General features: G+C 37.4%; 1 protein-coding gene across 9 annotated transcripts in view; it reads right to left on the bottom strand.

The window, feature by feature from the left end:
* The window catches only part of LOC112042945 (disintegrin and metalloproteinase domain-containing protein 22), a 422,343-nt gene that overhangs the window by 13,300 nt on the left and 395,004 nt on the right, over positions 1-14,039 (bottom strand). For 4 of the 9 annotated variants that reach the window (XM_052881807.1, XM_052881814.1, XM_052881813.1 and 1 more), the window contains 9 exons: positions 11,917-12,070; positions 9,461-9,599; positions 6,966-7,115; positions 5,630-5,641; positions 5,068-5,142; positions 4,195-4,253; positions 3,397-3,605; positions 1,202-1,380; positions 245-427 (listed from right to left, as the gene is read on the bottom strand). In XM_052881807.1, the coding sequence (XP_052737767.1) occupies positions 245-427; positions 1,202-1,380; positions 3,397-3,605; positions 4,195-4,253; positions 5,068-5,142; positions 5,630-5,641; positions 6,966-7,115; positions 9,461-9,599; positions 11,917-12,070 (1,160 nt within the window). The remainder of the gene's footprint in view (positions 1-244; positions 428-1,201; positions 1,381-3,396; positions 3,606-4,194; positions 4,254-5,067; positions 5,143-5,629; positions 5,642-6,965; positions 7,116-9,460; positions 9,600-11,916; positions 12,071-14,039) is intronic. The other 5 variants (XM_052881809.1, XM_052881811.1, XM_052881808.1 and 2 more) reach the window with 5 other exon arrangements.

Genomic DNA, 14,039 nt, shown 5'->3' with positions numbered 1-14,039 from the left:
TACAAATGTACAAGCGTCTGTCTTAGACGTCCGTGAGACTATATGTGCGGATCCGATATGTGGTCACTAATTACCATAACGACCAGAAGACTTCACAATTCGATCCTTTTTTATTAACGCTTCAGTATAACTAGGAATAGAACTCTATTGAATTTTACGGTCTAATTCCTTGTGGTTTAACTAATATTGAATAACGCGAGGCGTGCACTTTTGGATTTTCCAAAATTTTCAGTATTGTACTTACGCTGGCACTTCGCCCTCGATCCTATAATGTCGGTCGGCCTCCGTCTCCGACATCCGGATGTCCTCCGAGCCGGAGGGGCTCATGTGACGGCTGGAGTGGTGCTCCAGCTGCCGTATTAAGTCCTCCAGGTTCCGGATCCTGATGGGCCCGCACGGCGGAGGCTCATCTTCTTCGTCTTCACCCCTGGAATTCAATAAAAGGAGTGTTGTTATCATTTCTTTCTCGTCTAATACTAGCAGACGACGCGACTTCGTTCAACCTTAGACCTCGTTAATTCGGCTCTGTCGCAAAATCCGTTCTTAACAGATGTCTATTAATATCTCTCAATGAAAAATTATTCCATTTTTATGGTTACGTGCCTCAAAAGGTTAAAACGGAAACCTTTATATTACGGATTTTGTTGTCAATCTGTACATCTGTCTATCTGTCAAGTCTTTCTATTTCGGGAATGCTTGGAGGTATCAAGTTGAAATTTAAATCCTATACTCTGGTCAGGTCAGGGCAGGTCAGTTCTATATAGTTGCAAAAAATTAAACTTCCAAGTTTACCTAAAAAAAAGATACGGTTGTTTATTCACCAAAAAAACACGCATATTTCAACAGACATAAGGGAATCAAAACACATGGGGTACTTCTCCTTGACCTAGAACTATGAAATTTGGCAATCTACAAGAAAAAATCTCGAACTATATATTTGTAAAAATTTAAAAAAATGGGTGAATGGCTGCTGCACAATTTGATTCTTGAACCGTTTATAATATAGTCCTTCAGCGCGGCGCTAAAGGCACTCATTGGTCATGTTGGTTGGTCAATGGTTATTGTCATTTGTGTAAGACGCTGTCAATTTTAGTTCAGGTTTCTCGGGATTCCTTTCAAGGAAAGGTCTTTATATACGGAACCCTCGGTGGGCGAGACCGCCTCGCACTTGTCTGGTTTATTTTGTAATGTAAAGCTCTACCTTTGTCTCCTTAGTTCGGCGTCGTGAATCTTCTCAGCGCTGGGAGCTCGCTCCCGCTGGTACTCGTACTCCTGCAGGGCGCGCAGGTCGCCGGAGCCCACGGCCGCCCCGGCGCTGGCTCGCTGCGCTGCTGCCGTTTTTAGCGCCACGATTATGTTTTCGTGGTAACCGTTCAGATCCTGAAACGAAATCACGACCTTTGTTTAATTCTTTTTTTTTTTTCAAAACAAAAATATTGTCTTTTTCTTTATTTAAGAGAAAGAATACTATAAGAAACTTAAGCTAAGTTATCCTAATAACTCTACAAAACATGTCCACGTGGAATGGAGGCAAGAGTGCTGGCTGCATTTCCGCGTTGGAGAGCCAGGCTGATTGATTTTATAGAAAATATAAAAGGGCAATCACTTCTAAGATTTGACGAGGTGCCAATGAAATGAGATGAAAGTGCATTCCAGATTGTCGTAGTGCGCATCAGGAATGAGGAACCAAGCCGTCCAGTAACAGGTCTAACCTACGACCGTCGTTGAACAAGTAACGGCGCAAGTAAATACGACAGTCCTAAAGTAAAAACACATTTTTTTGATAAAGTCCTCAAGAAATCCAGAAAGTTTTGAGATACGTTGAGAATGTTGCAGCAATGTGAACTCACTCATTTCGATGGCAACTGCGTTGTTAGTGACATTTTCTACTGACTTCAAAAAGGAGGTTCTCAATTTGACGCGTATGATTTTTGAAATGATGTTTGTTACCTCATAACTTCGTCATTTATTACCCAATTTTGAAAATTCTTTTTTTGTTTGAAAAGGTACACTTCCAGATAGGCTGATTTATTCAATTTTATAAAGTTTTACAATAATATTAAAATTACGTACCTAAAAAACTATAACTACATATTATAAAAATTAAAAAGAAAATATACTAAATTTAAATTATATCTAAAGGCTCAGGCGTCGTAGAATTCGTCCGAATCGACGATCATAGGTAAAGTGCCCAGAAGGCTGGCAGTATTGCCACGTTGTATGGCAATACTAATTCTTTGGCCTAAATATAGGCCAGCCTTCTGGTCACGGGAGGTGTCGATTAAACGCTTTGCAATATCTTTGTAAAGAAACCGTGTACTCGGACCCCACGGTCCTAGTGTTTCGACCGCAAACGGCTCAAATATGTAATCTCCGACGAGATTGCTATATTTGCGCCACTTGAGGGTCTCTGCTGATGCAGCAGCAGCGCCCGCACATCCCATCGTGCCAGGAAGATGTGAAGGCGCAAGGGTGTCTACGCAAGTCGCGTCCCACACCAAAGGCCTACCCATCTTCCATGGCATCAAAGACATGCCGTCTGGTCTCTTACCATCGTCACGCGCCAAACCGTTAGGTTCCAAAACGGCTGGCACGCCGGCGGTGACAAGAGCACGACGTATGATGTCGTTCAGGCTAGCGTGCCGCGGAATACGGCCAGTGCTCCTACTGCAAGAAAGACCGTGGTGTCCGAGTGTATCGACTAGCTCTCCACAGATACAGCGATGCGGAGAAACACACGGAGCGCCTAAGCGAAGGCAGGTGGCGATACGGAATGTTGTGTCGTCCAACAAGGTACCAGTGCTGGACGAAGGAATTGCTTGTAGCCAAAGCCCCGATTCCCATTCTCCCACAGCCAGCAAACGGGCACGCTCCGCAGAGTTGGAGGAGGTACTAATGAGTTCCTCTCTTACCAGTCTGCAGAGCGGCTCATCCCACTGTCTCTGGGAAAATAAATTTTTTGGTAAATCAGTGCTCGGACAAGCTGTTTTCCAAGCATTCATGGCCTCGGTCTTATACGACACTTCAAAATTAACCAGTGTGGATGCTAAAATTTTCCTGGTTAATTCCTCCGTGGCGTGGACCGAGGACAAGAAAGCTGGTAAGCTAACGTCAGAAATTTCGCGAATGCCAATGCCGCCCAAGCATACTGGTAAAGTCGCCTGTAGCCACACTCGGTCATTCAAGGCCACATTTAAAATTTTACATAAAGAATTTTGCAAAATTTTGTCAATGTGTGCCAAAGCTGGCAAGTTTTTCCAAAAAGGGGATGATTGGTCCCATTTCATTTTCATGAAAAACGATTCAGTAATTTTGTGTTAAAATCAAAATAACTGAAATATGTTTTTGAAGTCGATTGCATTTTTAACATTCTATTTAAAAAGAACATTATAATACCTTAAACTTATACTCCATATCAGCCACGGCACCCGCAGGTTCTTGTCCATCAGATTGTGAACCAGCTTCCAGTTGCTCAGATTGGGAGTCATCGCCCCATTTGTCTTTGCCATCGACCGCCCCGTAACCATGCTTCTTCAGGATACCCTTCTCGGGCAATTTGGGCATCGAATTTGGCTGGACGTCTATGAAGGCAATGTCTTCTTCGCCTGAAATATTAATGTGTTCAATATTTAATATGTTTTCTTACGTGCATATAAATTTTGTTTTAACTTTTATCCATCATTATCAACCCATATTAGGCTCCTCTAGAGGAGACTCCTCTCAGAATGATAAAGTTAGGCTAATACTCCAGGTCCAATGTGGATTGGCAGAATTCACACACGCAGAGAAATAAGAAAATTCTCTGGTATGCAGGTTTCCTCACGTTTGAGACACGTAATATTTAATTTCTTAAAATTTAAACAACTGCAAAGTTGGGAGGTGCATGCCCCGGACCGGATTCGGAGGCAGAGGTCATATCCACGGCGGTATCACGGCTTCTATCGCCTACTGATACTAGTTGCTTCTGTAAACTATAAAGACGAAGCTGGTAATTGCGTAGTGAGATACCGTACGCTGCTATTTAAGTGTCCGATATATTTGTGCATGGCAAACTGCTTACTTCATTTGATCAATAATAATACAGAAAGCCTTTAATGATCCGATCCTATTACTTAAAGATCCGATGATTCAGTGGCGAACCAGGACAGAGTAGCTCAGAATAAATAAAATATTGCGTATAATATGGATTATTACCTGAATGTGTTGGTTCATCTTCGCTACCAGAGTGCACACGTTTCATTTGCTTGTGATCTCTGTGAAAGATAAATTACACTTATTCATTCTGTTGTATTATAATCGAGAGCAACTCAGCAAGAATGGAGGGCACATGCTAATGATTCTTTTACGAATTTTCGAAAATACTTTTCTAAATTGATTACTAGTATAGTGGAGATAAGCTTTCTACTACGATATTTGTCGCAGTCTACTTCTTTGATGTAGCAGCTAAAGTATGGATTGACGTAAAATTAATAATCTGATGCTGGAATTTTTATCCTAATAAAGAAAAGAGGATTCCTTGGAAAACTTTGCATTCTGTTGAAATTGTCGTTGTAAGGAAAATACATGGTTTCATTTCTAATATTAAAAATGGTTATACCTACTATAAGTATAGAAACAAACTTCTTTACTTGTTTGGGTAGATAAACTATAGAATAACAAAGCTAAATAGTACATACTTCTATAGGGTTAATGGGTTGAACTATGTATTTTTCAGTTTGTTAGCCTGCTATAATACTAATAATTACATAGGAAGTCTAAATACTTTGCCTTATAATAATACATTAAGCTCTATGGCTCATACATTTATAACCCGAGCAATTAAACCATAATTAGACATATCATTCATTCTGATTAACATAACATAAATTCAACAATTAAGTACTCCTATAATAGGTCCAAACTAAATTACACTTAAATGTATTATTTATAAGAGAAAAAAATAATTAGAAGAAAATCATAGTAACTTATTTAAAAAAATAGGAGAAACGAGGTTGAAATAATAATTACGCCAGATAACACAGACCGCACGGAGTTAATTATTTGTAATTTTTGTGATTGGCAACTCACGGATATCTGCTAGTGTTGCCAGCTCCCGACATGTGATTCCCGTGTCTGAAGATCACTCGCTGGGAGTCCCCGCGGCTGGGAAATTTGGAATGTTTTTAAATTTTGCTCCTTTTTACCGAATCGGGATCACTTTGGGCCGTGGATTTATTTTTTCAAGCCTTTTATAACCATTAACTCAAAACTGTATAAACTATCAAAAATATTGTTCCCTTTTTTACGGGCGATTTTAGTTTCGATTCCGATGGGTTTGAATCATGGATACTCTACAGCTGGCTACTGATCTATCATTACATTAGCTAGGTTGTGCTTAGTTATGGTTAGTCTATTTGTGCATGTCCAAAACTTATTCTGTCAAATTATGCCTAAGAATGAGTATTTGGGTGTAACAAAGCGTGTCTTTGAACGCATACTGTGTGATTGTGCCCTGTCACACTATTGTAACACGCAGCTGTCAAAAGCTGCTTCGAAGCGTAAGTATTCGTATCAAAGCTCAAAGTGAATAAAGCGGAATTCGTGTAAGCGAAAACTTTAAGAGCGGTGAGACGTTCAAGCTTAGACATACCTGAGAAGATTTCTGTTTACACCAGTTCCGATAGAAGAGGAAAAATTATTTTAATTTTAGGGAAAATAAACAGGGGTAACACGTGCTCTAGATTTAACGAATTTGTGTGGTTTACCAAAAAATTGGGTAAATATTTGTTGATGTCAACATTGGTTTCCACAAATAGAACATTAATGATTTTTCAAACTTTAGATTTAGTAGATACTAGCGGACGCCCGCGATTTTCCTAGCCCTCTTGCAAAATCCGTTCTCAGTAGACATTTACTAACTGTAAACTACTTCCCTGCCAAATTTCATCTTTGTACGTCAAGTAATTTCCGAGATTTCGTGATGATTCACTTTTCTCATTTATATACTCTTATTTGATAGAAAGATTAGGGAGATTAAATGTATCTACTTATTTAGAAACATAAAAATAGATTAATTTAAAATTATTATTCCTAATTAACATCTAGAGCACGTTTAACTTAATATTAACTTAAAGGGACTTAGAATTAAGTAAGTACAAAATATACAAAATAGAAATACGATAACATAGGTACGAGAGATGTAAATAAGTAAAAGAAGGGTGTAGAATTAGATTATAAGTAAACTGTGTAAATGTTGAACCTCATACATGAGAATAGTAATCAAGTCTTAATTGTGTGTAGTAGATATCAGACATCAACATGAATAAACAAGAAAAAGTCAAAATTAAACGATATTGAACTCTTACGAGATCTAAAATCTTAAGCTCTGTAGGGATATCGATTTTGAAGAATATTTTAAAATTCCGAAGCTCCGAAGCGAAGAATGTGATTTGTCTTGTTGAATAAATTCTCTTAGTTTTTATGAGCCAATATCTCGTATTAAACAAGTGTAGATACCTAATTATGAACTTAGAGTAACAGTACAAATCACAAGAAATAAAGCAATCCATAAATAAGGTTAAGTTTAATAACTCAATATTTTGAATTATTTTTACCATGAAGAAATAGAATTAAGTACCTATAGATAATTAAGTTATATAGTATCGATCAGAGGTTTAATTTCGAAAACTAAATTTTCGTCATTATGAACTTAGAATAACACTACAAATCACAAGAAATAAAGCAATCCAATAATGAGGTTGAGTTTAATAACTCAATATTTTGAATTATTTTTACCATGAAGAAATAGAATTAAGTACCTATAGATAATTAAGTTATATAGTATCAATCAGAGGTTCAATTTCGAAAACTAAACTTTCGTCATTCAAGGAATTTTGAATGCGATAATTTACATAATACTAAAGAAGAGTATGTGAACATTCAAATAATTATGAACGTAATTGATTTAATAAAAGATAAAATATTACCTGAAGGTGTTATTGAAGGAGTGCATCTTGCCACCTTCGAGGGAGATGTCTTCTTGCGAGTTGTTAGAGGTGGTGGATCCGGCCGCGAAGCTCTTCGCAATCGGCTTCTTTGAGTATGGAGGGTCGTACTTGGGCAGCGTACTCTTTTTCCTGGAGTAGGCGTGGCGTGGAAACGCACACTCAGATCAATCGATTACGTTTATAAAGACGAAAACATCACAATTGTAACGGAATCGATTACGTTTATAAAGACGAAAACATCACAATTGTGACGGAATCGATTACGTTTATAAAAACGAAAACATCACAATTGTAACGGAATCGATTACGTTTATAAAGACGAAAACATCACAATTGTAACGGAATCGAGAACACCTTATGTTTGTTGTGTTGTTTGTAATGTTGATATCGTGTTTTCGTTTCCGGATTGGAATTTTACAGTGAATGGAAACTGACTGAGAGGACTGTGTTACAACGGTGCCAATATTTTTTTTATTCAAAATTAAATTCCGTTTGAAAAGTGAATTATTCCATGTAAACAGTTGTTTTATAAATAGTTATACAATGGTGATAAGCCGCTTAAATAAAAGTTATGAGGATTCCAAACGCGGTTTTAGTCTAAGAAAAACCCATTGCACTCTTTTTTTGTATTTTGTAGTTAATTATTTGCCGTTATCAAGACAAATACAACTTTGCTGACAAAACTGGATTCTGTTAACGTACCTAAGCAAGTAAAGTTGTTGATACTAAATTAGAAATAATTTGAAAAAAAGAGAAATTAAGAAAAATTCTAAACGATACTAGACTTAAAACGACGCAGCGAACTTCTATTTCTAGAATTTCAAAAAAAAATTCTACTACTAAAAATACTCTGTATAAGTCAAATTGTCTTAGCTGACAGTGCTTTGGAAGTACCAACACCAAACCCTTTTTTCAGTACTTTCTAGTATTCTGAATACAGAATAACGAAATTTCTAGCCCAATTAGACTTAAAATAATCTGCTTCATATGAATAATCCAATATGTTAGGTAGCCAATCACACTACCATTTAAATTCGTAAAGAATCAATGAGTGATAGGAAAAAAATAGAAATCAATTTAAGTGACGTATATCATCATCTTCATTTTTAGCCGATGGACGTCCACAGCTGGACTTCCTTATCAAATATCCTACCGATATGGATAAACCTCCATTTATATTAATGGGAAATATAAGACCAAACTATTTTATTGAGAGCTCTTTTGAACTTCAGAAAAAAACTTCGTGTATTTAATGTTTTTATCACCACAATATTTACATAACTCTGTCAGTTTCCATCCAGTCATCAATTTCATACTATTTTACCAATGGCAGAGATAATTTTGGGAATGACAACAAGTTACTTTACCGTTACAGTTTACTGTAAAATTACTGAAAATCCAATTAAAATTCAAAGACTGGCGCTTTTGGATATCATAAATCAGTTAAAAAATATTTTTCCAAGATAATTTTATCAGACAAAAACTTCAATTTTTCGTTTCATTCCTCATGGGAATTGATGTTTATGGAAACATAATCAAAAATTGATCTTAGCTTAAGTGATAAGGATCTTTCCAGTAAAAAAAAATGATGTTCCTCTAATAAATGGCATTAGCGAAAGCAAAAGTTTTAACAACAAAAAGGATTTCATCAAAATTGTTTTGAAAATAAAATACGCGTGGAGATTTTTATTGGAAAGATATAAATTATACTTAAATATAACATTAGGCGTTCTAACTAAATAGACAGCTGCTTGAAAGAAGATTCCGTGCATCGCACATTCGCGTTTCGTGCAAAGTCAGAGTTGAATTGGTGGAGTGGTGATGATCGTGATATCAGAGTCGAGCGTGCTATATCTTCGTTTATGATGTCAGAAATCGGTCATATCTCGACTGTCGAAAATTAATCAACTACGTAATAGTTTAAAAAGAAGTAATTAGCAAAAAATGTGATCTAGAATGAACGTATCGTACGATGCTCGTGAGCTGGTGAAATGAAGATATAGACGCGATCGCGCCGTCGGGCGACTGTCGCGCGCGCCCGGCGACTCGGTCTCCGACCAAGAAAGGAAACGAAAACGAGTCACAGTTCACATAAGCCAATGCAATACATCCAAGAGCCCAGAATTTTAAGGGTTTGAATCGAGGTGTTGGTCGAGTAGAACTCGAAAGCCTCGTCGGCATGCAGCGAGGCGGCCGGCCGGCGACGCGGCTAGCGGCGGCTGTGCGCCGCGGACCGGCCCTCGAGCGCCACAGAACCACAGATCAAATGCAGCAGCGCCACCCGCCAGCTAGCTCTACGACGACAACGTAAACGACATACAAAATCTCCAAATAATCAAAAAACGAAAACCAATCGTCGACTTTAAAAACGGAAACACCAACGCTAACGTCTAATATAAACATATAAGTATACGAAGGTGACGATTTAAATTTCTTCTTAAAGACTACCTTTGGTCTGTTTTCTGCTCACTAACCTTAGGCACAGGGAGAAGTTTTTGTGTACTACGACTGACCTGTAGCAGAGAGCGCTCAGGGCAAATACTATGAATACCCCCCCTACCACAGACATGAGCACCGCCACGAGGAATACCGTGTTCGAGCCGTGGTAGTTCTCTGCACCCAAAGAGAAGGGTAAGTCACACGCGGGCCGACACGCTCGTCATCGTCCGGGCGCAGGCGCGGACGAGGGCGGGCGAGCGGCGCCGGCGGGACCCGACACGACACCACAACATACTGCAGGCACGAGCGAAGGCGCAGTGACAACACTGAGTTACCGGAGGTTACCTGAAGCAGTACGCTATCCAGGCGAAACCCACGAACACGGACAGCACGACCGCGAGTAATAATATCACCATCGTCATGGTGCTCATCTTATTCCCCTCGTGCTCACCTGCAAGAGAGGGGTCCCGCGCGTTAGTGCGCCGGCGCCGCCCGCGCCGTTGTACGAGCTCTCCGAGCAATGCCCTGTTCGGCGTCAATCGAGTGGACGCAGTCGCAATCGAACGCGTGCGAAATCTCACTTTCGTGACGAAACGTAACGCAAACAGCATAAGCGGTTCAATTCAGTTGTAATGTAATACGCGGCATAAGAAAGTTTTGAAGAGCAGTGCTCGGATTGTTTGGCCAATTATAAAATATACAGTAATAGCAACGGAAAAATAGTAAGGAGAATATAACAGGAAGGAAGGCACCTGAAATGATATCAGCAACACATTAGTATACACCAGTTAAAGAAACTGTAAAAAGAAAGCAAGATAATCATAAATTAGAAAACCAAATACATCGATTAAGAGACAACTACTAAGGAAAGACAGAAGACATAACACACACAATAGGATTATAAATTAAGTTAACGTTTTGAAATATTTAGTAGGTATTGATGTTGAGCAAATTGACAATTTTCTAATTCATTGATAACACAACAGATACATTTAAAGTTAAATGTACATCTGTAAATATAAACCTGTAGACTAAATTTTACATTAGATGAATATAGAACTCATGTGAATGTTGAACTAAAATCATCCTGTTTTATCTGTCTTATATTATAGGTTTGTTTTTTCCTATCTGTTTTCGTTTGCAAAGGGGTAGACTATTTCTTCATATCATTTGTATCAAATATTATTACAACCTCCTAAGGTTACTTTATGTAAAAATAAACGATACTTTTTCTTTGTCCTATATTTATCTTTATTACACAATCAATCTCTCGATTTTATTACAGTCGGAAACAAGAATCGTGGAATCAGAATAATTTGATTTTTTGCCAAATATGCCACAATACACAATTGATCGAAAAGTTGTCTTTTTATGAGTATAAGTGCTGATATAATATAAATCAGCTACTTTTAGCAATATCAAGTATTTATCAATAAGTTATTAGTTTGTATTAACGTGTACCACATTCTAGCAAATAAATGATTTGATTGGATTTGATTTCATTAAAATTTATTAGTTAGCAAGTGTATTTTCATTAATGTATTGCAGAGTGTGTTGAGACATTACACAATTTTTAGCAATATCATCAATCTAACTGAGAAAAATAATATTTATGATGTATCTTGGTCTCGTAGAACTTTCCATTAATGTACTAAACGACATTTTTTTTTATTGAAGGCTACTTTTTTACGATGACTAAATTGATTGTATATTCTCTCTCTTAAGTTACTTTAGGGTCTTTATCACATCTGTCTTGTTCATTCTCTATTTTAACCTTGTTCATCAATATTTTATGAAGTTCACAGAGTTTCTATGTTACATATTTTATACATTTATGTGTCTTTAAAACATTTTGTTTTGTTCCTTCTTCACCTCTACCTTTAGTTCCATCTACATAGCTTAAAAACGGTAGCCCTCAATCACATAATTTCTAATCAAGTTTTGTGGTGTTATTCTTACTAATGATTATTGTAATGCCACTCTCATATGATACATAAGTAATTCTTTAAAGAAGGCAGAAGAAATTTTATATTACAAAAGTGGAAAATTCTAACAGACCTATGTGTAGAAGTGGTGTATAGGGAACGAAAGCTTAGACTGAAAATAATTCAGTCATTTGTTTTGCTATATTATAATGCAATGGATTGTACAGCTCTAAATAATAAACTAATGATACAAATAATATATTTTAATAACGAATTTATGTATGTTCACTAGACATAATAATTAATACATAGTAATAGCCTGTACAATAAAAGATGAAAAAGAAATACGTAAAACTGATCTCAACGTGTAAATGTCTGTCATGTACATTGTACAGTGTACATCAGTCAACAATCTTTAATCGATTGTTCGTGGTCTACAAATAGGAAAATTTGAAGACGTAACTATCAATGCAAGCCCTATACACCACATCAACGGTAATGGCCTTATGAAAACAGAAAAAAAAACACAATAATAATACCTACATGTATTACTGGATTCGACTCACCATACGCGGTTTCCTTCTTGGTCATGTTGTAGGCAGCTTTGGTGGCGTTGTCAGGCACGTAGGGCGTCGGGGAAGGAGGCAGGGCGTCCGGCTGGGAGCAGTCCGGGCCTGTCCAGCCGCGGTTGCAGACGCATTTGTTCAGGTTTGAACATACCTGGAATTTAATACCGACTTGTTAAATTACCTTGCAGCATACCTGGAATTGAATTGTTAAGTACCCCAAATTTGTCGGAGCCTATTCACTTTTAAATAGGCTCCGACAAATTTCTTTGCAGATCAGTTAATTTGCTGAAGGGATTTTTTCCAGATTAAGAAAATAATTAGGTTTTTGGATTTCTAAATCACCCAGAGCCATTGAATTGAAAACTAGTTTTTCGGATTGAATATCTAAAACTTAAAAAAATATCTTTTCCTTTAGAAACAATATTTTTACTGGATTAAAAGGACATGGGGAGGTATATTTTCTCTCTACATTTCTTTCCCTGATGTTGTATTTGCCAAATGTTATAACTATGAGTTATTGAAAGTTTCTTTGTGGAGCTTTTTATGACAATACTCCTTAGGGCGTTATTTGGATACAAAGTGTAATTCAGCTATGTTCGACAGTGTTTGACTTAAGATCAGGAAGACCATCTGCGTATTCCGTCAACTATAACTAGATATTATTAGTTATAGCTAGGATATATCGATGCCTAACAAAATGTCCTAATTAGGTAATGGCATTGTAACTCGCGTGGACCATAAAAGACAAACATCAGTTACTTAAAAAGAAACGGCAGGAGTCTGAAGACTTCGTAAAGCCGCGTAGCGAAGAAGCTAACACAAATGCTATTAAAACTCTTCCAAACTTGTTGACACCTGTACCAGCGGGTAATCCGTTTTGCCCCGACTCTGGGCGTAGACCAAACAATTTAACTTGTTAAAAACTTATTTAAATCTCGCTAACTCACATATTCTTGTCGTTGTAGCAAGTGAACGAGGGCGGAAAGTCAGCAAACCGAGTAAAGGGTGAAAGGCGTTCTCGAACAAGTTTGTCGTTTAATTTTTATCGGATGAACAATTTGCGGAGCGGACAATCTAAATTAGATATTTTCCACCGACCCGACGTCTAAAAATTTAAAAGTTTCTTAGCTCGTCTTTTTTTGTGTACACCGACACTTCTTAGGCAGGTTTTTTTTTATTTAAGAGGCCTTGGAATGTACCTACTAGCTACTACTGCCATATATATTTATACCATAAAGTAACATTACTTAAGTGATTAATTCACGATATAATTTCGCGGTCATTAGAATAACTTTCAAATAGTCGTCTCTCATATTTTTTTTTATTCTTTACAAGTTAGCCCTTGACTACAATCGCACCTTATGGTAAGTGATGATGCAATCTAAGATGGAAGCGGGCTAACTTGTTAGGAGGAGGATGAAATCCACACCCCTTTACGCGGCATCGTACCGTACTTGTAACTCCACTCGTGGTAACTAGCCACGGCCGAAGCTTCCCACCAGCCAGACCTGGACCAATTAAGAATATCTCAATCAGCCCAGCCGGCGATCGTACCCAGGACCTCCGTTTTTTTTTGTTAATCCACCGCGCATACCAATAATTGTCTCATAATATTAATCAAAGAAATCTAGATTATAGTGCTAGTGAAAGCAATCAGGAAGTAAGTAAAACGTATTCTAAACTTATTGTTCTGTAATGATGTTTTCAAAAGGTTGGTCTATTTGTAGCAATTCTTCCACCGGGTCCGAAGGCAGGATCTGCTGAGATAAGCCGGCAATATTCTGAACAGTTGTTTTTTTAAAGCAAATGTTATTATAGTTTATAATGGTTCAGTACGATGTCTGTTACTTTTACTTTCTGTATGAAGGCGGTATCTGATCGGTGATTCAATGGCCTCAAATGATCTTTGTAATTAAGGAATTCGTGAATTGTATCTATCGATTTGGTAATTAAATGATTTTTTTTTAAATCGTTTTATGCATTTATAGGTCCAAAGCGGTTTAATGGATCCTTTTATAAAAGAGCCTCATAAAAGTCTGCACTTTTAGAAGGCAATTTACCAATCAATCCAGATATATTTTAAACTCAGTGTGTTAAGAAAGTGAGTTAAAACATCGTTA

This window comes from Bicyclus anynana, chromosome 5 (assembly GCF_947172395.1).
Source record: "Bicyclus anynana chromosome 5, ilBicAnyn1.1, whole genome shotgun sequence".
Lineage (NCBI taxonomy): Eukaryota > Metazoa > Arthropoda > Insecta > Lepidoptera > Nymphalidae > Bicyclus > Bicyclus anynana.
This window is presented reverse-complemented; position numbering and strand designations above follow the sequence as displayed.